Source organism: Rhododendron vialii, chromosome 7a (genome assembly GCF_030253575.1).
Source record: "Rhododendron vialii isolate Sample 1 chromosome 7a, ASM3025357v1".
Lineage (NCBI taxonomy): Eukaryota > Viridiplantae > Streptophyta > Magnoliopsida > Ericales > Ericaceae > Rhododendron > Rhododendron vialii.
In genome coordinates this window covers 6,814,859-6,841,171 of record NC_080563.1, presented here as the reverse complement: position 1 = coordinate 6,841,171, position 26,313 = coordinate 6,814,859, and the positions used below count along the sequence as shown (strand labels likewise).

At 38.7% G+C, this 26,313-nt stretch overlaps 3 protein-coding genes across 10 annotated transcripts; 1 reads left to right on the top strand and 2 right to left on the bottom strand.

The window, feature by feature from the left end:
• Nucleotides 1–2,133: 2,133 nt before the first annotated feature.
• LOC131334350 (cytochrome b5 domain-containing protein RLF) lies at nucleotides 2,134–7,454 on the top strand. Of its 6 annotated transcripts, none has more exons than XM_058369310.1 (6): nucleotides 2,134–2,326; nucleotides 4,112–4,183; nucleotides 4,322–4,706; nucleotides 6,213–6,347; nucleotides 6,637–6,687; nucleotides 7,079–7,454. In XM_058369310.1, exons 2-6 carry the CDS (start codon nucleotides 4,151–4,153, stop codon nucleotides 7,150–7,152), a joined length of 678 nt encoding a protein of 225 aa, XP_058225293.1. In that variant the 5' UTR covers nucleotides 2,134–2,326; nucleotides 4,112–4,150; the 3' UTR covers nucleotides 7,153–7,454. The 6 variants fall into 6 exon arrangements, with proteins under 6 accessions (XP_058225293.1, XP_058225292.1, XP_058225298.1 ...); XM_058369309.1 differs by having other exon boundaries at nucleotides 3,981–4,183; XM_058369311.1 differs by having other exon boundaries at nucleotides 2,185–2,326; nucleotides 4,112–4,178.
• Nucleotides 7,455–11,176: 3,722 nt separating this feature from the next.
• Nucleotides 11,177–13,695, bottom strand: LOC131334345 (secologanin synthase 1-like). Of its 3 annotated transcripts, none has more exons than XM_058369307.1 (3): nucleotides 13,328–13,695; nucleotides 11,975–12,170; nucleotides 11,177–11,782 (listed from the first exon to the last, which is right to left on the bottom strand). In XM_058369307.1, the coding sequence occupies exons 2-3, from the start codon at nucleotides 12,022–12,024 to the stop codon at nucleotides 11,269–11,271; spliced, it is 564 nt and encodes a 187-aa protein (XP_058225290.1). In that variant the 5' UTR covers nucleotides 12,025–12,170; nucleotides 13,328–13,695; the 3' UTR covers nucleotides 11,177–11,268. The 3 variants fall into 3 exon arrangements, with proteins under 3 accessions (XP_058225290.1, XP_058225291.1, XP_058225289.1); XM_058369308.1 differs by having other exon boundaries at nucleotides 11,975–12,167; XM_058369306.1 differs by lacking the exon at nucleotides 13,328–13,695 and adding an exon at nucleotides 12,442–12,570 and having other exon boundaries at nucleotides 11,975–12,224.
• A 208-nt stretch (nucleotides 13,696–13,903) lies between these two features.
• LOC131334344 (secologanin synthase 2-like) lies at nucleotides 13,904–17,300 on the bottom strand. The gene is made up of 5 exons (XM_058369305.1): nucleotides 16,906–17,300; nucleotides 16,395–16,618; nucleotides 15,401–15,645; nucleotides 14,749–15,133; nucleotides 13,904–14,592 (listed from the first exon to the last, which is right to left on the bottom strand). The coding sequence occupies exons 1-5, from the start codon at nucleotides 17,213–17,215 to the stop codon at nucleotides 14,161–14,163; spliced, it is 1,596 nt and encodes a 531-aa protein (XP_058225288.1). The 5' UTR covers nucleotides 17,216–17,300; the 3' UTR covers nucleotides 13,904–14,160.
• Nucleotides 17,301–26,313: the final 9,013 nt, after the last annotated feature.

Sequence of the window (26,313 nt, the reverse complement as noted above, 5' to 3'; positions counted from 1 at the left end):
CTTAGAAGCATTGAACTAATTATGAAAGGACGAAATTACTATTTATATTTTGAAAAATATAGAAAAAAATCTAGTGGTGGAGAGATTATAAAAAAATATTTTCTACTATAGTAATAACATTTTCCTAAATCGTTGTAATGGCGACCAACGTCACTAGACAACCCCTCCTTCCAAATTTCTAATCTTATCAGAAATTTCAAAAATTGAAGAAAAGAGAGGCTAAGTTAAAAAAATCTTCCTTTAAAATGTCACACTCATTTTCTATTTTCTTTTTGGAAAATGATATTGGCACTCCAAAAATTGATGCAGGCACTCCAAAATCAATGTAATTCCAAAGCCATTTTCTTTTGTTTTTGGAGTGCCTGCATCAATATTTGGAGTGTCAATATCATTTCCCTTCTTTTTTTATCATACAGCCATCTTGAAGGATGGCAATTTCGGTCGATCCGACCCAACTCGATCTATTCCCCGCCTCAAATGGGTAGGGGATTTGGGGATTATTTGGAGATCGAGTAGGGTATGGGGATAATTTTTTTAAAAAAAAGTGAGGAACTGGTAGATGGTGGATATGAGTTAGTCCCCGCTCGATCCCCGCCCCGCCCCGCCCCTATCCCCGTTATACATATACATAAGAATTAAGAAGTTAGGATAAATTGTGTAACATATATTGGTGATGATTGATTAGATAAGAGTTGTTATTGATTCTTGTAATGGGGTTAAAACTAGTAAGGTTTAAACTTAGTTTTAAGATGCTTTTTTGGCATTCATTCTGCTAGTATATTCAAGTACTGATGCTTTTGTTTCTATTGTATAGACACTTCAAGTTTCAAGTTTGATAACTGCATATGTTGAGAATCGACTGTTTGTGCTCCGTTTTTGAGAGTTTCCGATGCTCTACTGCTCTTGTTTGTTTGAAACTGTTTTTATTTCAGTTTGGTTTGTAATGCACTATGGCAACAACTATGTAACTATTTTCATTTCAATTTGTTTGTAATGGTACTATGACAGCAACTGTGGTTAAGAAGTTAGTCCCCGCTCGATCCCCGCCCTGCCCCTATCCTCGTTATACATATACATAAGAATTAAGAAGTTAGGATAAGTTGTGTAACATATGTTGGTGATGATTGATCAAATAAGAGTTGTTGTTATTGATTCTTGTAATGGGGTTAAAACTAGTAAGGTTTAAACTTAGTTTGAAGATGCTTTTTTGGCATTACTGATGCTCTTGTTTCTATTGTATAGACACTTCAAGTTTCAAATTTGGTAACTGCATATGTTGAGAATCGACTGATTGTGCTTCGTTTTTTAGAGTTTCCGATGCTCTACTGCTCTTGTTTGTTTGAAACTGTTTTTATTTCAGTTTGGTTTATAATGCACTATGGCAACAACTATGTAACTATTTTCATTTCAATTTGTTTGTAATGGTATTATGACAGCAACTGTGGTTGTTTTCCTTGGCATTTGATTTATAATGGCAGTCTAGATTGTTTTTTTTTTTTTTTTGAATTTGGTTTCATGGTTTGTATATTGTAATAGCAGAAGACATTTATTTATTTTTAATTTTTTTTTTTTGGAATCTTTGGATCCCCGATCCCCGAAGCGATTTCATTCTCCGTTTGAGGTGGGGATGAAGGGTAAAAATAAATTCCCAATGGGGATCAAGGCGGGGATGGGGAGGAATTTGAATTCGGGGACGGAAATAGTGATATTTGCCCTCGACCCTCCCCATTGCCATCCTTAGCCATCTTCTATCTGAAAAGTAATTTTGCCACACCCACTTTATCTAACGGCACTCTTTTAGAGAATGGGATGTCGTTAAAGAATCAGGTGCCGTTTCGCTTTCTTTTAAAATATTTTTTTTCAAAAAAAAGGTAATTTCAAGCTCAAATATAATAAAATAGAAAATAATTTTTTGATTTTTTTGCACTGTTTAAAAAATTTTAATGAAATCTATCAAATAAGATCCATATTAGTAGAAAAAATATTTACATAAATACATAATTTTTAAATTTAAAATTATCTTTCTTTTCAGAAAGTATTTTTTTAAAGAAACTTTCCTTTTCTATTTTGGGCGTTGGGCCGTTAGTGTAGTACCTAAAAAGGGCGACCAACCTAATAAAGAACAAGCGGATCAAAAAAAAAAAAAAACCTAATAAAGAACAAAAGAAAGGAAAAGTGAAAAACCACACCAAACCTAACTCGCAACCCAAAATCTTCTCCTCTCAAAATCCTTGACTTTCCTTCGAAACCAAACGAGGCCTTGATCACAAACCCATCAAAACTCGACCATCCCAGCCAACGATCGGCGGCTCCTGCAACGTAACAGGTACACCTCTCTCTCTCTCTCTCTCTCTCTCTCTCAGTAGCTCAAAGACACAGTTTCACCTGTTTGATGAAATGACTCTGATCGTCACAGGGGCGTAGGCAGAAAATCAAAAGCTCCTTATTTATTGCTGATAGAAAACTAGTGATTATAACCACACAACTTAATCGGTACCCGCCGCCACACCTAGGCGTTTGTCTAGTTGCCGGATCGATTAATCGGGCGCTAGGCGGCTGGGCGTACGATTAGGCCGGATTAATCGGCTAGGCGGCTAAGGGGGCTCGGCGGACGATTAGGCAGGTAGCGATGTGATTTTAAAAAATTAAGGGCTTTATTGTCGTGGTAATAGTATAATATAAGGGGCTTTGGTGTAGTTTTACAATGATATATTTACATTTATAGTCTACCCAAATGTCTTGCAGGATAAAAAAATTTAAAAAGCTGTAAATATCAAAAAACCCCAGTTGCACTTACATAGATCGACAATTTCCAGTCTACCCATTTGGTTTGAACTTTGAACGTTCAACTTCGCTTTATTGCTTAGTTTCGATGTTATTTAATGTTTTGTTTTGCATATGCTAGTTATATTTGCCCTTAAAACTTGGGGAGAGGGTAGGAGAATTTTTATAAAAAAATTAAAAAAATGGAATCTTTGCCTAATGTCTAGGCGCCGATTAATCAGCAATTAATAGGCCTAGGTGCTAGGTGGTGCCCGAACTTGACCAAGTGTAGCTCCCCCTTGATTAATAGGCCCGGCCACCCAACTATCGCCTAGCGAATTTTAAAAACTTGAATGGGTCAATATAGAAGTTGTGTGGCCCGTGATTCGTTAATCTGCAACCCTCCTCTGTTGGTTCGTGGGTTTCCTGTCTTCTCCCCGAGTCCTGCACAGTGAACGCACGACTAAGACCTGGCCGGGGTTACCCGGCAAGGCCCTCCGGTGAGAGGATGAGAGAATGCAGAGAATCAAGAGAGAGTTTAGGGTTTTAGTTAGCGTAATGTGTGTGTACCTCTTTAGAGTTGTCATCCTTCAATATTTATAGAGTCCCCTTAGCTTGCTCTCCAAATACGGGCATGTGCCTTGCACGGGCCAGGTGACGTCACTGTAGCGTCATAGCATAGATCTGGTAACCGTTTTGGCATGAGCTGGCACACCCCATGTGCGCTCATCATTATCTTTTGGCATAACCGTTTCGGTCGCGTGAGAGAGCGTGTGACTCAACGGGTGGCCGAGCCCATTGTCATGCCGAGCCCCATGCCTGGCCGAGCCCGGTATCAGGCTGGACCAGCTGGCTGAACCGCGCCCGATATATGTTGGCGGGTCTTCACCGCTAATGGTAGCCGAGCCTGAACAACCTATGATGCCGAACCTAAACAACTCGTCTCCGAGCCTCGCTTGGTAAGTCGCCGAGTCTCAGCCCAAGTAAGGTTCGAGGGTTGGTCGCGGACGATTACGTTCGGCCCGCTACAGAAGTAAGTGGGTTCAAGTGACCGAACTTGACCAAGTGTGGCTCCGCTCCCGCTGATGGAGAGAAGCAAAGTACTTGAGTACCCGAGTAAGTATTTGAGTGGGTACACTACGCCAGCAAAATGAGATGGCGTTTTGAAAGAAGTTGGACTGCATCTGATTTTGAATTTTGCTTATTTTCTCTGGCAGGCTGGCATCATTTTTAAGCTTTATGGTTGTGTTTGCTTATTCTATAATCCACACCTATAATCCACACCCAAGTGTGAACTATAGATGTCACCATCACCGTTGTGATTTTGTTGGGCAAAATATCGTAACAGGACAAAGCTATCAGGTGGTTCAAGAAACTGGTATATGAGATGTCAAGCGACGATGATTTCACATTCTGTAAGGCAAGTTTTTTATGATCTCTTTTATTGAACTGATTTTGTAGAAATTTGTGGGCATTTCTATTGTTGTGGTAGGCTCTATGTTTTTGCTGCATTTTGTTACTTATGTTTGTGAACATGAGATTGTTCATTGCTACTCAGGTTGGACTACCTGAGGGTGTTGAGGCGCAGAGCTCTGTGCCAGATATCAGTGGTGTCACCATAAATGATGAGGCTGCAAGTGATGATGGTGATTCTAATCCGAGTAGTGGTGCTTTGTGGAAATATAAGTTACCAAGTAATTCCATTTCGAAGGAGGCAGCAGTTGGTTCTTTGTCTTTTAACGTTATTGATACATCTCCTAGAAAACAGTCAGCTGAACTGCCAAAACAAGTAGCATTTGAAGACAGTGGAAAATTAGCCAGCAGTTCACAGCAACAGAAGACAGCTGTTAGGAAGCCTGCACCTCGAGCTAAGGTTCCTTTTGAGAAGGGTTATAGTCAGATGGATTGGCTTAAACTTTGTCGAACCCATCCTGACCTTGCAGGTACTAACAACTTAGAATGTTTCATTGTCAAATTACTGTAACACGGTTCTCTAAGTTTACCCTCACGAGAATGAGGAGATTATTTGAAAACAGAACTCAAACACATTGTTTTCATTCTGCTATGTAGAGATCATACTTAGTTCAGTGGAGGTGTTTAGATTCATATTGTTCTATTTTGACATTATACTTGGTTCAGTGGAGGTGTTTCCAGTTTCCCATGTAACCAACTCTACATGAGTACCAGTATATGTTTTTCTTCCATGAATGGATCCTGACCTAGCATTACTGTATGCTATTCTTTTGGTTCCTCTGATGTAAAGATCTCTTGGTATGTCGTGTATCACCCGTCCTTTGTCACTCATAATGCTTTGGGTTGTCATCATTTTATGTTCTCCCCCTCCCAGATAATATTTCTTTCTCCCCTGTTCACAAATCTTTTACGATGAGATGCATTTCACATTTTCAAGCATTAGTTTCACCTCAAATGTTCTCCTTACATGAAGGTTCAATTGATGATAAACCTTAGATTTAACCTATGAGATCATTATAAATGAGCCTTATGCATCCATGTTTCATGTTTTACAAATGACACTAATATCATAAAACCTTGATGGTTATCCTAGTCCTCGAGCATTAATGAAAAATTATGTTTTCATACTACGCAACGTAGGAGTATAGTTGTTTTGCTATCTACACCTGAATTTCTGCATTGCTTGCTGACTAATAAATGTGATATGGAAGTGTGTGAACTTTTTTTAATCATAAATTTATCTTGTGCTGAATATTGCTTTTCTTGTGAATCTGACAATTAAGAATGTGGTTTTCATCATGTATTCGTTTTAATGAAAGGCCAGAACTTGGGAATTACTCTTCCAGAAAGAGTGAGCTTGCCAATGATATATTGCATACTGGCATTCGGTTGATTTGTTTTATTTTTTTCTTACTTCTGGTAAGAACCATTGTTTGGTGAAAAGAAGTAAAAAAGGTTGATCAACACAAGGATATCTGTTAATAGTTATGGCTTTACCTTGGAAGATATAGAGCAGTTGGAATCTGAAGAAATTTTTGGGGGGGTTGTTAATGTGATGTTTTGGGCCATAAACATGGGTGTCCTGTATGGCGTAGTTCTGATTGGTTACTATAGTTGTTTACATATCACTGAGCAATTATGAGATTGTTAGGTTGGGGTGAAAATCAAAGATTGTTGGCTACATGCTGTTAACAACTAATCTTGCAATTTTATGTGCATGGGATTAGTTATGTCTTGATGTGACGGTCTGAATTAGGTGGAATGTGTTTAGTTGGGGTTGCCTTAGTGCACCTCTATGAAAACTACCATGCGTCTTTCATATTAGTCAATTAAATGAGGTCAACTGGTTGGAGCGAACCCAACCCCTGTAATGAATCATTAAGTGAGATTTTTTTCCCTTATCAAGTGTTCTTCGTGGGAGCTCAGGCAACAACTGCCGACACTAATTCGGGTGTTCTGTTGCTCTGTGATTTTAGGATTGAATGGACAGTCAAACAGAAGGCTTATATCCTTGAATGAAGTCAAACAGCACCAAACAGGAGGTGCCATGTGGACTGTTCTCAAGGGTCGTGTTTACAACATAGCTCCATACATGAAATTTCATCCAGGAGGTACTGAGATAAAGTCCATCCATGATTGGAGTTTCCAGTTTTATGACCCTTTCTTCTATCTTGTTCTCCTTTCTGTTTTGAAGAGTGTTAATTGAAAGTTTGTTACCTACAATTATCTCAGGGTTTTAAATCATGTGGTTGCAAGAACTTCATGACCCTTTATACATTATACATTGTTATTTGCATATGTATATGTATGTGTGTGCGCAAGTGCGTGCAACCCCCCTTTTTTATGCAGCCCAATTTATTAAACTGTTTTCAGGGATTTATATATATCTTTGACCATCAGGTGCTGATATGCTGATGAAGGCAGTTGGAAAAGATAGCACATCTTTATTCAGTATCCTTTTAGCTTCAATAGTGGTACATAATATGTTTCTTCTTAGGGCCTAATAATTAAGCTGTACTAATCTGTTAACTGCTGCTTTGAGTATTATGTTTGAAGGTTTATGAATATTTGCCCTTGAAACTTTATAGAGCTTTCACATGGGAACCCCAAAAAATCCCATCTACATTATCTGTTTGGTAACGAGATTATAGATGGAGTAATTTTTTGCCTTTTTCATTCTTCCTCATTTTACCATATATGTCACTCACTTTAGTTTTCTTTATCTAAATGATTTATCAGTCAAAACATGGAATATGGGTCCTGCGTGATGAGTCGATTTTGCTCTTTTGTTTTCTAATTAACTTATAGTATTGGTACTCCAATCTCCTTTAACTTCTCTCAGATAAGTACCATGCCTGGGTGAATGCTGATGCCTTATTGGAGAAGTGCCTCGTGGGTACTTTGGATAGCCAGTGATCCAGCCAGCTATTTCGATATAATTCATTAAAGGTTTTTTCCATACATTCATCTCACCAAGCATATCGCTTGTTAAACACAAATTTATGTGTTGTAAGTTTGCTCTTGCACGCTTGGTTTATACGTTGCTGACATTGGAATAAGATTGTACACCTCAACTTAATATTCAACCGAATACAATTGTGAAGCTAGTGTACTCTCGCTCTTGCACGCTTTGTTTGTACGATACTGACAATGGGGACAAGATGTATACCTCAATTTTACGGTATGCAAATACTAATCTGGAATAAGTTTGCTCTTTCCATGTTTTGTTTGTTCAGTGCTGAAATTAAGATGGATATCTCAACTCAAGATTCATATCTTACTGAAGAATTTCTCAAGTATTATTGGATGAGTGCACCATGGACCTGACGTGTAACAGGTACTTGCATGACCTAGCCCCTTTGAGCTTATTTGATTTAGAGTTCCCCCTTATTGATTATTCCTGGTTTAGCGTTCCATTCAACAGTCTGTTTGTTCCTTGAGTATGAAAGGCTTGACATTGCTTCACCTGGATTCTTTCACTGTTGTAATTTAGGGGTCCCTCTCAATTGTTGTTGTGAGGTTCATTTGAGGGGCTTTAATACCCCGTTTGGGTTCGGTCACAATACCCATTCTTTAGATCTCATCGAGACCATCAATCGTGTCAAAAGTTATGTTAACCCGATAGCAATCAGTATAGGATCGTAATGCATATAAATTGAAAAACATTCATTACCTTTAGTTCCAATCATTAATTTCATTTCTCTCTCCATTTATTACCTTTATTTTCAATTATTACTCTCATTTCTCTCTCTATCTCTCTTTACTCATTATTCTTATCTCCAATTATTACCTTAATTTCTCTCTCCACTCATTATCCTAAAAATTCTTTTCAAATTTTCCAAAGTGGTCATCCAAACATAGCAATGCTGTTGAAAATATACTCAACCCTTAACGCTAAGCATGGGCCGCTAAGCCCAATCTATCAATGTATTGTCTTCGCAGCGGACATATCCTCAACCCTTAACGCTAAGCATGGGCCGCTAAGCCCAATCTATTAAAGTATTGTCTTCGCAGCTGACATATCGATCGATTCATAGTGTTTCTTAGGGAAAAAACAGCTATTCCAGTTTTGTTAATGCTAAAGCCACCAATTACCAAATTTAAATGCTGAAACCAGAGAGAGAGAGAGAGAGAGAGAGAGAGAGAGAGAGAGAGAGAGAGAGAGAGAGAGAGAGTAAATCAATAATTAATACTCCACTTCATTTTTCATGGTATTGTATGTCCCACGCATTGCAGTTTCATATATTTGATGCATGTCAATTTAAACCGTAGAAAATCTAACCGAATTCCAAATATGTAACCTTCTTCAATACTACTATATATTTCAGTCTAATGCTCATATCTGGTCAAACAAATTGACCTTAATACGGTGCGCCAATCCCTTTGATATTTCCATGCATTACAAATCATGGAAAATCCGTAATTACGTATCCATTCCAGATCCAAATTCATGTCATCAAAAGGGAAGTGTCCTCATGGGATTTCATAAATTTAATAATATTTATGCTAGCTATTGCTTGTGCTTAGTAGTTGGTTAATTTAATACTCCACCTGATCAAATAATTCCTCGAACTAGGGACCAAGTGCGCCAAAAATTGTCAAAAGTTAATTTAATAACACGACGACGTCAAAATATAGCCAAAATCATGAGATTTCTTTACAATAATAATATCATGCTGCACGTTTTCCTTCAAAATTACAGTATTGTTTTGGTCTTTATTTATATGTTAATTGCTTGCTGAGTTGTTCAAAAGCATTTTCCTCTTTGGATCGATGCTTCTCGTGTCCTTGCTCATACCAAAACAATCAAAGCATGTAAATTTACGATTTTAGTTTAGATTTAAACAAACAATTATGTTTGGAATGAGGTCACATTGAACTATTACTAAGCAATATTGCATGTGGGGAGGGGTGCAAATGAGCCGAGACAAGCTTTGGAGTGTTCGAGCTCGACTCGTTTGCTTAACAAGCCAAAACCAAGAGGTTGAGCTCGGCCCATTTGGAAACGAGCCAAGCCCAGTTCATTTACTCAACAAGACTCTATGAATGAGCCGAGCTTTATAGTGTTGAGCTCGTAAATGATCCTAAAACTGCTTCAATCTCGTTTACTAAACAAATTGAGCTGACCCAAGCCGTAATGAACAGAGCCTCGAACTGCTTGCGAGCATCTCGTTTTGTTTGCAGCCTAATAGGTCGTCATCAACCATATTGCCTAATTTCATGACCATAGTTAATGAGCGATAATCATTGCATAAGTCTCTTACCCAATACTAAAGTCCAAGACATAATAACGACATTCCCATGAGTAAGAAACTAAGCCCCCATTATTTGGAGCAAATCTGTAGCCATCTTTACTTTTGTCTCACTATGAAGACTCTGATGATCCAGGATGGTATGGTACATGAAAAACTTTACATATAAGTGTTCAGGAAAAGGAAATGAACGGTTTAGATTCACATAAACGGTTCATGAATTGTTTTGACCCGTTCATTTTCTTTTCCTGGACACTTTCATCTATCCTAACATTTTGGTTGATGAACAACAATCTCTCCAATTAATTAGTTCAAAACATATATGAATCTCGAGCTTCAAGCATCGTGTAATGGTCCAATAACATCATGACCCCTCATATCTTTTATCTGTATATTCTTTTCGCAGTTATAGGATATAATATGCAAGTACCATGAGAGTAAGGCGAATACAGTGGGGGCTCCAAAAAATTTAGTCACAAACTCATCCGGTTTACGGGGAGAACACATGCAAAAGAAAGAATTCACAACGAATCTATTTGGACGCAAATATTTTCTCTCTAACCCCATATTCTAAGTTCCTAATAACTACATCCATCCAAGGAAAATCTATATGCATCAAAGCTTGTGTCCACCGCGAGGAAAAGAGGCGGCCGCCGCCATCAGGGAAGGGTTTGGTACTTTGGTTCTAATTAAGGTGGTTCGTGCTGGCAGCGAAGGAGGTTTTGGTTCCAAGTTCCAACAGATAGAAGAGTTTTATAGCCGGCCGGTTGTTTCGGTTGTTTTGCCTGCAGGGGTAACTTCTTTTTTTTTTTTTTTCCGCCAAAATGGTTGGAGTTGTATTAGTATCAGAAAACAGTCGAATACATCGAAGTTGGATATCGTCCCAAGGGAAGTAAATATAACCAGAGGCCTAACTACCTGAGATTACCACTAAAGCCTCGCAACCAGGTTTTGTCAGCTAATCGGTCATGACTTACCTCCAAACAAAGAGAGCAATACAAACCCTCAATTGCGGCAAAGGCAGCGAAAAGAACACCAGAAACCCCACTCATGGGAAGGGAAACAAAACCTAAAACAAACGAAACCAAAAAGAAACAGGAAAAAAAAAAAAAAACCCGGCCGAGAAAATTGCCATAAAACTAGTTCAGTTCTATGGGGTTAGGAAGAAATTTTTTTGGTTTCAAATAAAATCACTCTTCACTGCCAATCACAATCTTGCATAATATTGCGGAGTAATAGACAATAGATTACAAGTGCTAGGAATTGGAAGCACGAATATATGTTGTGGGGCAAGAGCAAACATGAGTTCGGGAGCATGCTTGTAAGATGGTGAGAGCTCAAAGGAGAATTTTCGGAGGATCATTGCTATGCCCAGTTTTACTTGGGTCAAGGTGAACACCTGTGCCGGGCAAGCCCAGCTGCCCCACCCAAAGGCGAGGAACGCCAGGTGACCCTTGGTTGTGGTCACCGACCCTTTGAAAAACCTCTCCGGGTTGAACTCCATTGCATCGGGGCCGTAGATGGCCTTGTCGCGATGAATGGTAGTTGTTTGCAGCATGATGCTAACGCCGGCCAGGATGGTTAAGTCCCCTAGTTTCGTATCTTCGACTGTGATTTTGGTGATATCTGACGTTGGTTGCCTTAGAACTTCGTGCACAATTGCAGTCACCTCCAAACAGGTAAACAAAAAAATAAAAAACTCAGATCTAGCTAATTCTTGAGAATCCTTGAATTACAGAATCATGATTCTAAGATGGAAGTTAAAATCTAAGGGAAGGAGCTAATAAAAACAACTGGCTAGATACAACTCACTACATCTCATGGCATATTTTTTGAGATAACGAAACTTTCTTTGCCGATAAAATTTTCTCTTACGAAAACTTTGTGAGAAGGACGAATGCATACTTCCAATTTTAAGTCGGCTAAGGTCATCATAAGAGGGTGCCCTCTCTTTCCCCAAAACTTGGAAAACCTCTTCTCTGGCTCTCTCCTGCCACTTAGGAGGCCGACTCAGCATCACCGTCGTCCAAACAAGCAGAAGACCAAAACTCTCATGCCCAGCAAAGTGAAACAGCTTGCACTCGTTGATGATATCTTCCATCGACAGCCCAGCGCTCTCGTTCCCTTGTTTTATTGCCTGGAAATTCGATTCCAGTAGCAGACCAAGTAAATCTGATTTTGTGGCAGCTCCTCCCTGCATTTTATTCATCCTTCTCTTGATCATGTCCCTTGGGTAATCTTCTAGTTCCTTGTTTACTTTCCTTATTCTCAGATGGGTCCTAGTAGGCAAATAACTACCGAAAAAACCACAGAAAACAGATAATGCAGTACGGTTAATCGGTAATAGTAGCAGGCAATGCGGAAAGAACCTACGGTTAATGTGGTCTTCTCGAATTGAAATTGTAGTTCTGCGGCTTCTGCCCCTGTTTATGTAGAAAATACATATATACTACCTGACAACAGGAAAAAAGTTTAGTGATCCTTACTGAGAGTAGGGGATGATTGGTCTGGGCTGAAGTATGACAGTAAGATCCATTCATCTCTTGGATCAACCGAAATACTTTCTTTCCTTCACTATAGGAGCTGCCATATGCGACGCGTGCGATCACATCACCCGCACGTTACAGTCTCAATGAGAGGGTGCACGTCCAACTCAACCGTCCCAGTTGATTTGGTCATCTTCTTCAATTCGACAATCAAATCAGTGAATACAGCATCAAATGCAGTTACCATGCCCTACACCAAGATAAGAAAAGATTGACAAGTGAATTCACTACAGTTAAAAGATCATACATCCAGAACCAATATTACATTAACCAGCTGTCTAAAGTTGTCATCGACCAACAATCAACTGTAATCGAGAAGCCTGGTGTACTCAACTTCCGCTACAATCAAAGCTTGAAACGTAATGAATTTCGAGGGAAGTTTTACGATGATAATGGGAATCAAGTACCTTCAACTTTTCCAAATGTAAAGCAGGGGAAATAATCTTATTGTGTTTATGGTATTTGTCACCCTCTAGAGCCCCAAGTCCAGTTAGTAAGAGCTTGCAAAGAGGATTCTGTGCTGCAAACTTCTTCTGAAATGTGTTTTGGTAAGTCAAGACCTCCTTTACATGTTCAGGGTCAAGTATTGTCACCCTTGGTATCCTTCCTAACCATACAAAGTGCTTCCTTCCTGTAAAACACGTACAGCCATGCACCAAAAATCCTTTTCCTCCATTGAGTTCTGTGAAGGGACACTTGTTTACACAAACCCATGTAAACAACTCTTTGAAGGAAAAAAAATCCCAAGGCTGTTGGTCCAGCGGTCATGTAACACCATTTTTGTAGTGTGATGTGATCTTTGATCGAGCTGATAGAGCAGCATATCGCTACTACTACTAGTGATCTTGCAAAACTAACCAGCTAAAACCTACATGTGCCCAGAAAAGAACTTTAAAAAAAAACATCTTGTCAATTAGTGTTTTCTGTTCATACATCTTGGCGGACAAAAGGGCTGGCCCCCCTCCTAAATTTTAAAATTCACTTAGATCCTTCAATATTTTTGGAGTTCTTGCAGCATAGATATGTTCTGTGCTCCGAAGAAATTCTACCCTAGCCTTTTTTCTTGACATTTTTCACGAGTCTGTCACTGAATGCAAAGAAAACACTTTGTGATGTGCCTTTTAGCATCGGGGGTGCCTCTTTTGGGTGTTGGAGTACGCTGTCCTCATGGATCAATATTCAAGATGGAAGTTGATATCACTGCTTAATTGTATGTCGCCGCTTGGTTTTTTCAGCTGTCAAAGTAGAAACATGTGTATAGCTAAATACAAACAAAAATGGGGCCAAAATTACCATATTTTTGAATGGATTTGTGGACAATAGGATAGATGCGTGGAATGGTATCGTCGTCGATGCCAACGGATTTGGAGTGGGCTTCTTTGAGGTCCCCTGCTCCCTTGGGACTTTTTCAATCCTCTTAGGGGTCACCCATGCCAGTTATAGAATCTCCACGCCCATAGTGTAGTTGCCACATAGTTTAAAAGGGACGGGAGTCGAGTGAGCCGGGGCTCCGGTGAAGGTGAGAGCAAGAGAGGTGAGTTGAGTATAGTGAGCCAAGTGTCTCCTCTCCTCTGCCATTTTACAAATCATCTTCCCCACCGTACGATGATAGTGAAATTCCTCCTCCCCGTGGAAGTACTAGAGTTTGGGTAACCACCTAAAACTCCTTGTGTTCTGTGTGATTGGGGTGTGTGAGGTTTGCACCAGCACTGAACCATCCCAAATTTTTTGGAATCCATAAGTTCAACTATAAAGATTTGGATTTGAACTTTGCAAATCGACCGAAAATTATAACCCTCATCAAGATTTGATTTAGAGTTTTTCCCATGATAGGAAAAACTTGTCCAGTTAATATGGAGAAAATGCAAATTCTACAATCTTGCATAATACATTAATAGCAAAGATATAGGAAAAGGAACTTGAATACCATGAAAAGATATACTACAAACAGAAGGAAAAAGGGGAACTATGCTCTACCCATGGACATTATCATCAATTATAAGACAACATTTTAGTCCAATTATTAGAAACATGCATAAACACGACTTCAACATTACATACAGAAAACGAGCGCACTCTAGATCCATCATACTAGCTTCTTCTGCAAACACATTACACACTAGTAGTTATTTTTTCAGCCTGTGATAGATGATAGGGGCGCCGTATTGAGGGGTAAGAGCAAAGATGACTTTGGGGCCATGTTTATAAGATGGCGAGAGCTCAAAAGAGAAGTGTTGGAGGATCATTGCTAGGCCCAGTTTGAGTTGGGTCAAGGCAAAGACCTGACCGGGGCAAGCCCGACTGCCCCAGCTGAAGGCGATGAACGCTAATTGACCCTTTGTTGCAGCCACTGATCCTTCGAAAAACCTCTCGGGGTTGAACTCCATCGCGTCGGGACCATAGATGGTTTTGTCGCGGTGAAGTGCAGTTGTTTGCAGCATGACGATAACGCCGGCCGGGATGGTTAGGTCCCCTAGTTTTGTCTCTTCAACCGTGATTTTGCTGAGATCTGGCACTGGCGGGAATAGCCTCAGAGCTTCGTGCAGAATCGCAGTCACCTACATGCGAAAAAAGGAAAAGAAAAGATTCTTAGTTTGCTTTTGAAAATGTTTTGGTTGAAACACCATGCAGTCACCAAACGTGTTTGTCTCGTCTAGTCCAAAACTTGGACCGGAGAGGATCCTAACCCGAAAGGCAAATACATATATACTCACGATTTTGAGGCGGCTAATGTCATCATAAGTAGGTGCCCTCTCTTTCCCCAAAACTTGGAGAACCTCTTCTCTGGCTCTCTCCTGCCACTTTGGATGCCGGCTCAGCATCACCGTCGTCCACACGAGCAGAAGCCCGACACTCTCATGCCCGGCAAAGTAAAACAGCTTGCATTCGTTGATGATATCTTGCATCGACAGCCCAGCGCTCTCGTTCCCTTGTTTTATTGCCTGGAAATTCGATTCCAGTAGCAGACCAAGTAAATCTGATTTTGTGGCAGCTCCTCCCTTCATTTCATTCATTCTTTTATTGATCATGTCCCTTAGGTAATTGTCTATTTCCTTGTTTACTTGCCTTATTCTTATGTTCGTCCAAGTAGGCAAATAACTACAAAAAAATAAAAATAAATAAAATCATCAGAAAAAAGAAGAAGAAGAAGAAGAAGAAGAAGAAGAAGAAGAAGCAGGGGTGATGCAAATCGGTTACAACACGGAAAAAATCTACGCGTGAAAATTGGAGAATTGCGATCTCTTTCGGTGAAACTCTGTTATTTCCACGAGGGTTGATCTCGTATCAAAATTCTGGTTTCGTACGTACTCCCTGTTTGCTTACGACAACAGCTAACGCGAAAAGAAAGTTATGTGCTATACGTACTGAGAGTAGGGGATGTTTGGTCTAAGCTGGAGCACGACGGTAAGATCCCTTATCTCTTTGAGCAGCGCAAAGATGTTCTTGCCTTCGGTATAGGAGCTACCGTACGCGGTGCGCGAGATCACATCGCTAGTTACGATCTCAAAGAGAGGGAACACGTCCAGCTCAACTGACCCAGTCGACTCGGTCATCTTCTTCAGCTTGACAATCAGATCGCTGTATACGGCATCAAACGCACTTACCATACCCTACAACAAAACAAGAAAATTAACAAGTAAAAGCACAGTAGTAAAGAAAAACGGCCAAAAATAATCCAAAGGTCTTGTGTTCTTTCTTTAAGCTCTAAACATGACCACCACTTATAGTTATATCATTCAATACAATGACCACTACAACAAAAAAAATGATTTTTGGCGACAAAACCTGCTGATGAAATTCGATTTCCTTGCCAAATGGTACCTTTTGCTGAGAAAATCGAATTTCATCGCCAAATGAGACATTTTTGTCGAGGAAAGAGAATTTTGTCACACAATAGTGCCTTTTGGCGAGAAAATCCTTATTTCATCGCCAAAAGGTGCCTTTTTGGAGAGGAAATATATATATTTTGTTGAGGAAACACATATTTAGTCGACGAAAGAGTGCCTTTTGGAAACCGGAGATTGTGAGTTTGAACTTTGAACTTTGAAAAGGAGCACTGCAAAGTTGAAACTCATTTTCCAGTTTTGTCGCTTTCAGCAAAGAAAATAATTCCATTGCCAAAATGTTACATTTGGCGATGCGACGACGACGTATAGGCGACGAAACATGACCTACACTTCTGCGACGACGTATAGGCGACGAAACATCTCCTCGCTAATACTTTTGCCAACGAAATCTGATACTTTAGTGAAAAAATCGTTCCGTCACAAAATTGTCATTTTGGTTGTACTGAACATTTAACATATGGTACCGTTTTGGGTGGAATGAAGTTTTACACATTCTGAGGAGTGGAAAGTACCTTCAACTTTTCCAAATGCAAGGCAGGGGAAATAATCTTCTTGTGTTTATGATATCTGTCACCCTCTAGGGCTCCAACTCCAGTTATTAACAGCTTGCAAAGAGGATTCTGTGCTGCAAAATGCTTTTGAAATGTGTTGTAGTAAGTCAAGACCTCTTTTACATGTTCAGGATCAAGTATTGTCACCCTTGGTATTCTTCCTAACCATACAAAGTTCTTCTTACCTGTACATCATATACATATATAATCATGAAACCAAGATTTACCAAGTCAATAACTTAATAGCATCTTGTCATCACTTGTGTTTTATCTCTTAATTTGTTGCAGCATAATTCAACGAATTAAAACACTTTATGATGTACTTGGTCAAGCGTTGGGGTACGTTGTCTCCCGTATTATGTCCTGTTGAACACTGTAAGTATTTCGTAATTAGCTTGTTAGCTATTCTTTTTCTGACAGCAATTCTTATATACGGAGTAGCTAAGTACAATTCTAAATATTCGAATTTTACCATATTTTTGGATGGATTTATGGACGATAGGATAGACGCGTGGCAAGGTATTGTCATCGATGCCGATGGGCTTGGAGTGGGCTTCTTTGAGGAGTTGGGAATTTTCTTTGAGGTCTCCTACCAAGAATTTGTAGGGGTTTCCGTTGAAGCCCTGCTTCCTTAGGAGCTTTTCTATCCTTTTTGGGGTAACCCATACCCAGTAGTAGAATCTCCAGGCCAATATTGTAAGAACAGCTAGACAGGCCAACCTCCAGTCTATTACGAGAAGAACCGCAAGCCCAGACCAGGCAACCATTGTATCCATCTCCATGGCTACAAGAGAGAGAGAGAGAGAGAGAGAGAGAGAGAGAGAGAGAGAGAGAGAGAGAGAGAGAGAGAGAGAGAGAGAGTACAACAATGGGTGGTGTTTTTGAAGTGTGTGAGAAATAATGGTTTAGTGAGACTATATTTATAGATTGGATTCATTGGAAGCAGAGATCATGAGACAATAAATTGAGGGAAATACAGAAGATAGAGCAAGTTATGGGCAATACTGGTGCATGGCCATGACATACAAAAATCCAACTTTGAATAAGTGGATCAGCTTTTCAAAAAAAATTTTAAAAAAAAGAGGTAAAGCAAAAGATACTGATTATGGTGGACGTATGAGATTTAGGCTCCATTTGTTTGGACGTAAAATATTTTACAATAAAATATTTTACCTATTTTCCGGTGTTTGATTGTGTAAAAAATGAGGACAACATTTTACATGTAAAACATTTTCTATTAATTGGATGAAATGACTTACCCTTAAATCTTTCGTAAGTTATTTTCCTAAATGGATCCGCTGCCTTATACTACATTACTACGTTCTACTGCAATTTTCACTGCTCACTTTTCTCGATCGTAAGTCTTAACTTACGTTCAATTTTAATAATCTCAAATCTCTCCACCGTTTAAGCCTCTCCCCCTCTACACTATTTTGTTGAATTCTGAAAATAAAAATTTAAAGTTTATTTTCTAAAAAAATATTTTACATTATATCGAAACAAACGGAGCCTAATTTGTTGATACAGATCATAGTGGACGAGGTTTTCTTGGAAAAATCGAAGCACAAGTGGTAGATTCAGAGAACAATTTCATTTACAATATAACTTTAAAGATTATACATCGACAAATTGAAACAAACAAATAAGCGAACCGAGCCCCGTTACACAATCTCTTTAAAACAGATTCGTCGCTTCGACATGTATAAAGACTCTAGACCCACTCATTCCATATTGGATCGAGCTGCTTAGGCAAAGAATTCAATTATTATATTAAGGAATCGCTCATTTCATATGTAGTATGCAATAGATATATGCGATAGGTATGATAGTGTTTCCTAGTGTACTAAAAAAGAAAGATAAATAATTGGCTAGAGCATTATTGGATTCAGAGGATAACAATTAATGGAAGTGATTTTGCCACTCCTTTTTTTTGTTAATGTCACTCTCCTGCAAGTGTATTTTTGCACCAAAAATACACTTGCAGGGGAGCGGCGTTAACAAAAAAGGGAGTGGCAAAATCAGCAACTAACAATTAATATTAGAACAAAAGCTACCCGACATTCCGTACACATAAAACGGGAAAAAAATAAATTACTCCACCATTTGGTAGGTGGTTGGTAACTGCTCAACTTCTCTCTCTCTCTCTCTCTCTCTCTCTCTCTCTCTCTCTCATTCGTTAATTTTAATCTACTCTATCCTAAGGAATTTGGGAAGAGAGATGGGTACTTACGGGAATCGAACCCTACCCATTTGCATGAGAGTATAAAGAAGGCGCCATCTGCACTCCACTCCTCTTGCTTAACTCTCCCTCTTGCGTAGCTGCTCAACTTTATTAGGAAATTCATAGATTGCGTTTTGTGTTTAGCGGATTAGTGCTTCGTGCTCTGCTCGTTAGGCCTTTGTATTGTGGTCTTAATTCGTCGCTGGCGCACTTTATCTTACAACGATAGCACAATGTACTTTTCTTACAATCAATGAAATTCATTGATCCTCCCAAAAAAAAACCTCTATCAGGAAAGGTTGGATCCTCTTGAGCCCATTTACAGTCCTGTGAGAAATTTTGTGGGCCTTGAGCTTATTTTGAAGATCGAAGTCGTTTTTTTTTTTAAAAATTTGTTGACAATACCAACTGTCAAAGAAAAAAAAAAGCTCACGTTGATAGAAAATAAATCTATATGCTTTCGGAACACAAATATTTTAAAGACGAAAAAACAAACCGATAGCTAGACTAAATTGGAATTTATTTGTCTCAAGATAAATGCGTTGATCTATATTCCCTACGTAAGATGTTACCTGAAATTGAATTGTTGCATGTCGGAGTATGGATTTGTTAAATTAAAAATCGACCGAAACAATATAAATAAGTGTACAAAGAGTGATAGAAAAATTAACGCCAAAGGAGTTGGCACAAAGGACAAGACTTGAGACTTTGGGATGTGTTTCTTCCTAAGGTCTCGAGAACTCAAAATCTCTGGGGTATTATCAACTCCTTTGGCATTACTTGAGATTTGTCGAGGTGCATCCAAGCTAGCTCGGAGACCTGGTAATAAAAAAAATAAAGAAACTAGAGAACGCGAGGCACGCAAAAAAATAAAGAAAATAGTGAATGTGAGTGTGGGTATGTGTTTGAGTGTGAGTTTGGGTGTGTCACTAGAATTATTGTTTTATTTGTTCGCACCTCTGACTGAATCATTGATCACTCTTCTTCATTGTTTATCTTCCCAGTACCAGAACAGATCTGCTCATTGTTTATCTTCCCAATCTTTATCTTCCCAATATTAGAACAGAGCTGCTATAGGTGTATGTACATACAGGGGGTACATATGGATTATAGACCCGTCTTGGATTCCAAAAAAATGATTTGGCCGTTCATTTAGTTCAAAATGATTTGTTTGGAATCCTTGTTAATAATCAACTCAATCGGATGTCAGTTGTGAGATTCACATTGTCGCCTCGACTTCATGTTACCGGTGGCTGATAATGCTGCGAGTCATTTCGTTAGTTCCCCGACTATGTAACCTAGACTTACACTTATGCCCTTGACTTTTCTGATGGCTCTTTCTTTTGTTTTTTTTTCTTTTGGTCACTTTCATCTGCGCAGTTTCTTTACTACAAATCTAGAAATGATACTTACCGATATCCGTTAAAGCTGATTTTTTACAGGACCCCATAAACACAATATTTTAAAATTTATCAGTATTTTTTTGGATTTTTCTGAGACCCGAAATAGGCTCCACATAAGATGTAGTATAACTATGTAGTGTAAAAAGGTAGTGTACCTATCTTTAGTGTTTCTTTTAAGCAATTTGCTTTACTATTGTTGAAAAAAACTAAAGAAGAGCCATAGATCCGAGTAAACTCTGTATTTGATATGGGAAAATTTCAAAAAAGCCCCTGAACTTTCTGACAACTTGCAAAAAAACACCTGAACTTTCACTATTAACAAAAAAACACCTAAACTTTGCATTCCGTTAGCAATTAAACCCCTGCCGTCCAATTCCGTCAATTTTTAACGGATGGAGCTAACGGAAGGCGTTAACTTTTTATTTTTTTTTACTTTTTAATTCAAAAATTACTTTTAACTCTTTCTTTTTTTTATTGGTAAATAAATATACAATAAAGTTCTTTTTTTTTTTCTTACTATTTATCAAAAATTACTTTAACCATATTTTTTATTTTCAAATTTTACCCCCCCCCCCCCCCCCCCCCCCCCCCCCCTTTTTTTGCTTATTAGAATCAACTCCACACCACCAATTAACCCCACAACCAACCGCCAAAGCCTTAGCCACAATTTCAGAAATTCAAAAGTTCTTTTAACCTCCTCTTTGTAACCTTTTCTTTTTTTTTAGTACTTTTACTTCCAAAAATTATTTTTAACTCATTCTTTTTTTTAGTCATAAATAAATATGCAATAAATAGTAAAAATGGGTTAAAGTTATTATTATAAATAGTAAAGATTAGAGTTAAAGTAATTTTTGATAAATAGTAAGAAAAAAACTTTATTTCATATTTATTTACTACTAAAAATAAAGAGTTAAAAGTAATTTTGGAAGTAAAAAATATAAAAAACAAGAATGCTAAAAAAAAGAGTAATTTCGAATTTCTAAAATTAGAGCTAGAGCTTTGGTAGTTGATTGGTGGAGTGGGGTTAAAGTTCTAAAAGAGAGAGAGAGAGAGAGAGAGAGAGAGAGAGAGAGAGAGAGAAGGGGAAAGGTACAATTTGAAAGTAACAAAAAAGATGGTGGTTAAAGTTATTTTTGTAAATAGTAAAAAATAGAGTTAAAGTAATTTTTGATAAATAGTAAGAAAAAAAAAGAACTTTATGGCATATTTATTTACCAATAAAAAAAAAGAAAGAGTTAAAAGTAATTTTTGAATGTAAAAAGTAAAAAAAAATAAAAAGTTAACGCCTTCCGTTAGCTCCATCCGTTAAAAATTGACGGAATTGGACGGCAGGGGTTTAATTGCTAACGGAATGCAAAGTTTAGGTGCTTTTTTGTTAATAGTGAAAGTTCAGGTGTTTTTTTGCAAGTTGTCAGAAAGTTCAGGGGCTTTTTTGAAATTTTTTGATGGACCCAACCGCTCCAGATTGACGCCCCTTTAATTCATTTCTCTATGATGATGACAATGATAGTTGTTGTTTGATCTTAGAACAAGTACACCCATATCCATCACTCAATTTTACATAAACCTAATTTAATTAACTCATGGGGAGGGGGCCGTTCAATTGGGAGGGAAGCAAAAATGAAAACAAATGGGTGTAGGTTTTCATTTTATTGTAATAGCTGAAAATAGTTATTACTCTCTGTCAATGGTCTACATTTATGCGCAGATCCTGTGTTTAGAGATTGATTTCTTAATGGGTTATGAAGGATCATCAATGAACTACATAATTCGTGGCACTAAAAAATAGATTCGTGGCATTAGCGTTGCCCCATGTTACTGCCATTTCACATTATCGCCTTGCCTTCATGTTTCCGCTATCTAGTACTTCTAGTTACCGTCGTCCACCAGAGATAATATTCGCTGGCGAAATTTTAAAGACCCGTATTTTCATAAATTATTAAAAGGTTTATTCGATATTATAAATAAGGAAAATATGGGTATTATTGAGTTTAAAGAATTGGGGTGAATATGAGGGAATTGTTTGTAGGAGGGTACACATGCAATACAAAAAAGAAAACTACTAATACACAGCAAACTACTAATTCTTCACCTGGATTCTTTCTTCACTGTTGTAATTTAGGGGTCCCTCTCAATTGTTGTTGCGAGGTTCATTTGAGGGGCTTTAATACCCTGTTTAGTTCGGTCACAATATCACATTCTTTAGATCTCATTGAGACCATCAATCGTGTCAAAAGTTATGTTAACCGGATAGCAATCAGTACATGATTGTAATGCATTTAAATTAAAAAAAAAATATAGGTTGTCAACAGCATGGTCTAGTCCCGATTATGAATTTCAAATTTGGTTTCATAAATGTGCAGCTAAATGTAAGTGATTATGCTGTTGAAATTATACTCAACCCTTAACGCTAACCATGGGCCGGTAAGCCCAATCTATCAAAGTATTGTCTTCGCAGCCCGCATAACGATCGATTCATAGTGTTTCTCAGGAAAAACAGCTATTCCAGTTTTGTTAATGCTAAAGCCGCCAATTACCAAATTTAAATGCTGAAACCACACACGCGCAGAGAGAGAGAGAGGGAGGGAGAGAGAGAGAGAGAGAGAGAGCCAAGGATAGGGATAGAGCCCTGTTATTCGCAAGGAAGATTTGCAGGGAATTACGCAGGAAAAACGTAATTGGGTCCATTTCGGGTCCCATAAAAATCTAGAAAAATATCCATAAATTTTTGAATACTATTTTATGGGCTCCTGTAAAAATCAACTCCAACGGACATCGGTAAGTATCGGTAAGTATAACTTTTGGATTCATAGGGTGAAACTGCTTAGTTCGCCTCTATGAATCCAAAAATAATACTTACCGATATCCGTTAGAGCTGATTTTTTATAGAGCTCCATAAAATAATATTCAAAAATTTATGGATATGTTTCTAGATTTTTGTGGGATCTGAAATAGGTCCAAACGCGTTTTTCTTTGCGTAGTTCCATGCAAATCTTTCTTGCGATTAGAATTTCCGGATATGGATTTGTGATCTGGTTCAGATCTAGTTGATAGATCAATAATTAAGTACTTCATTTTTCATAGTATTGTATGTCCAACGAATTGCAGTTTCATATATTTGATGCATGTCAATTTAAACCGAAGAAAATCTAACCGAATTCCGAATATGTAACCTTCTTCAATACTACTATATATTTCAGTCTAATGCTCATATCCGGTCAAACAAATTGACCTTAATATGGTGCACCAATCACTTTAACAATTAAACAAACAATTATGTTTGGAATGAGGTCACATTGAACCATTACTAAGCAATATTGCATGTGGGGAGGGGTGCAAATGAGCCAACACGAGCTTTGGAGTGTTCGAGCTCCATTCGTTTGCTAAACAAGCTAGCCAAAACTGAGAGGTCGAGCTCAGCTCATTTGGAAATGAGCCGAGCCCAATTCATTTACTCAACGAGGTTCTATAAATGAGCTGAGCTTTATAGTGTTGAGCTTTTAAATGAGCCTAAAACTTTTTCAAGCTCGTTTACTAAACAAATTGAGCCGACCCAAACCGTAATGAGCAGAGCCTCGAGCTGCCTGCGAGCATCTCGTTTTGTTCACAGCCTAATAGGTCGTCATCAACCGTATTGCCTAATTTCATGACCATATTTAATGAGCGATAATCATTGCATAAGTCTCTTACCCAATACTAAAGTCCAAGACATAATAACGACATTCCCCAGAGTAAGAAAATAAGCCCACATTATTTGGAGCAAATCTGTAGCTATCTGTACTTTTGTCTCACAATGAAGACTCTGATGATCCAGGATGGTATGGTACATGAAAACTTTGCATGAAAGTGTTCAAGAAAAGGAAATGAATGGTTTAGATTCACATAAACGGTTCATGAATTGTTTTGACCCGTTCATTTTCTTTTCCTGGACATTTTCATCTATCCTAACATTTCGGTTGATGAACAACAATCTCTCCAATTAATTAGTTCAAAACATTTATGAATCTCGAGCTTCAGGCATCGTGTAATGGTCCAATAACATCATGACCCCTCATATCTTTTATCTGTATATTCTTTTCGCAGTTATAGGATATAATATGCAAGTACCATGAGAGTAAGGCGAATACAGTGGCGGCTCCAAAAAATTTAGTCACAAACTCATCCGGTTTACGGGGAGAACACATGCAAAAGAAAGAATTCACAACGAATCTATTTGGACCCAAATATTTTCTCTCTAACCCCATATTCTAAGTTCCTAATAACTGTTAAGGAAATAGAAATAGAATCTCACATTGCTTGGGAGTGGAATGGGTGATCACTTAATAACATCTGAGACCTCTCCACTCATTGCCAATTAGTTTTGAGATGGATATAAAGTTTCTATATGGTACATCCATCCAAGGAAAATCTATATGCATCAAAGCTTGTGTCCACCGCGAGGAAAAGAGGCGGCCGCCGCCGTCAGGGAAGGGTTTGGTACTTTGGTTCTAATTAAGGTGGTTCGTGCTGGCAGCGAAGGAGGTTTTGGTTCCAAGTTCCAACAGATAGAAGAGTTTTATAGCCGGCCGGTTGTTTCGGTTGTTTTTTCCTGTAGGGGTAACTTCTTCTTTTTTTTTTTTTCGCCAAAATGGTTGGAGTTGTATTAGTATCAGAAAACTGTCGAATACATCGAAGTTGGATATCGTCCCAAGGGAAGTAAATATAACCAGAGGCCTAACTACCTGAGATTACCACTAAAGCCTCGCAACCAGGCTTTGTCAGCTAATCGGTCATGACCTACCTCCAAACAAAGAGAGCAATACAAATCCTCAACTGCGGCAAAGACAGCGAAAAGAACACCAGAAACCCCACACATGGGGAGGGAAACAAAACCTAAACCAAAAAGAAACAGGAAAATAAAATAAAAAACCCGGCCGGGAAAATTGTCATAAAACTAGTTCAGTTCTATGGGGTTAGGAGGAAAATTTTTGGTTTCAAATAAAATCACTCTTCACTGCCAATCTTGCATAATATTGAGGAGTAATAGACAATAGATTACAAGTGCTAGGAATTGGAAGCACGAATATATGTTGTGGGGCAAGAGCAAACATGAGTTCGGGAGCATGCTTGTAAGATGGTGAGAGCTCAAAGGAGAATTTTCGGAGGATCATTGCTATGCCCAGTTTTACTTGGGTCAAGGTGAACACCTGTGCCGGGCAAGCCCAGCTGCCCCACCCAAAGGCTAGGAACGCCAGGTGACCCTTGGTTGTGGCCACCGACCCTTTGAAAAACCTCTCCGGGTTGAACTCCATTGCATCGGGGCCGTAGATGGCCTTGTCGCGATGAATGGTAGTTGTTTGCAGCATGATGCTAACGCCGGCCGGGATGGTTAAGTCCCCTAGTTTCGTATCTTCGACCGTGATTTTGGTGATATCTGGCGCTGGTGGGGAATAGCCTTAGAACTTCATGCACAATTGCAGTCACCTCCAAACAGGTAAACAAAAAAATAAAAAATTCAGATCTAGCTAATTCTTGAGAATCCTTGAATTACAGAATCATGATTTTAAGATGGAAGTTAAAATCTAAGGGAAGGAGCTAATAAAAACAACTGGCTAGATACAACTCACTACATCTCATGGCATATTTTTCGAGATAAAGGAACTTTCTTTGCCCATAAAATTCAGATCTAGCCCAGCGCTCTCGTTCCCTTGTTTTATTGCCTGGAAATTCGATTCCAGTAGCAGACCAAGTAAATCTGATTTTGTGGCAGCTCCTCCCTGCATTTCATTCATCCTTCTCTTGATCATGTCCCTTGGGTAATCTTCTAGTTCCTTGTTTACTTTCCTTATTCTCAGATGGGTCCTAGTAGGCAAATAACTACCGAAAAAACCACACAAAACAGATAATGCAGTATGGTTAATCGGTAATAGTAGCAGGCAATGCGGAAAAAACCTACGGTTAATGTGGTCTTCTCGATTTGAAATTGTAGTTCTGCGGCTTCTGCCCCTGTTTATGTAGAAAATATATACATACTAGCTGACAACAGGAAAAAAGTTTAGTGATCCTTACTGAGAGTACGGGATGATTGGTCTGGGCTGAAGTATGACGGTAAGATCCATTCATCTCTTGGATCAACCGAAATACTTTCTTTCCTTCACTATAGGAGCTGCCATATACGACGCGTGGGATCACATCACCCGCGCGTTACAGTCTCAATGAGAGGGTGCACGTCCAACTCAACCGTCCCAGTTGATTCGGTCATCTTCTTCAATTCGAC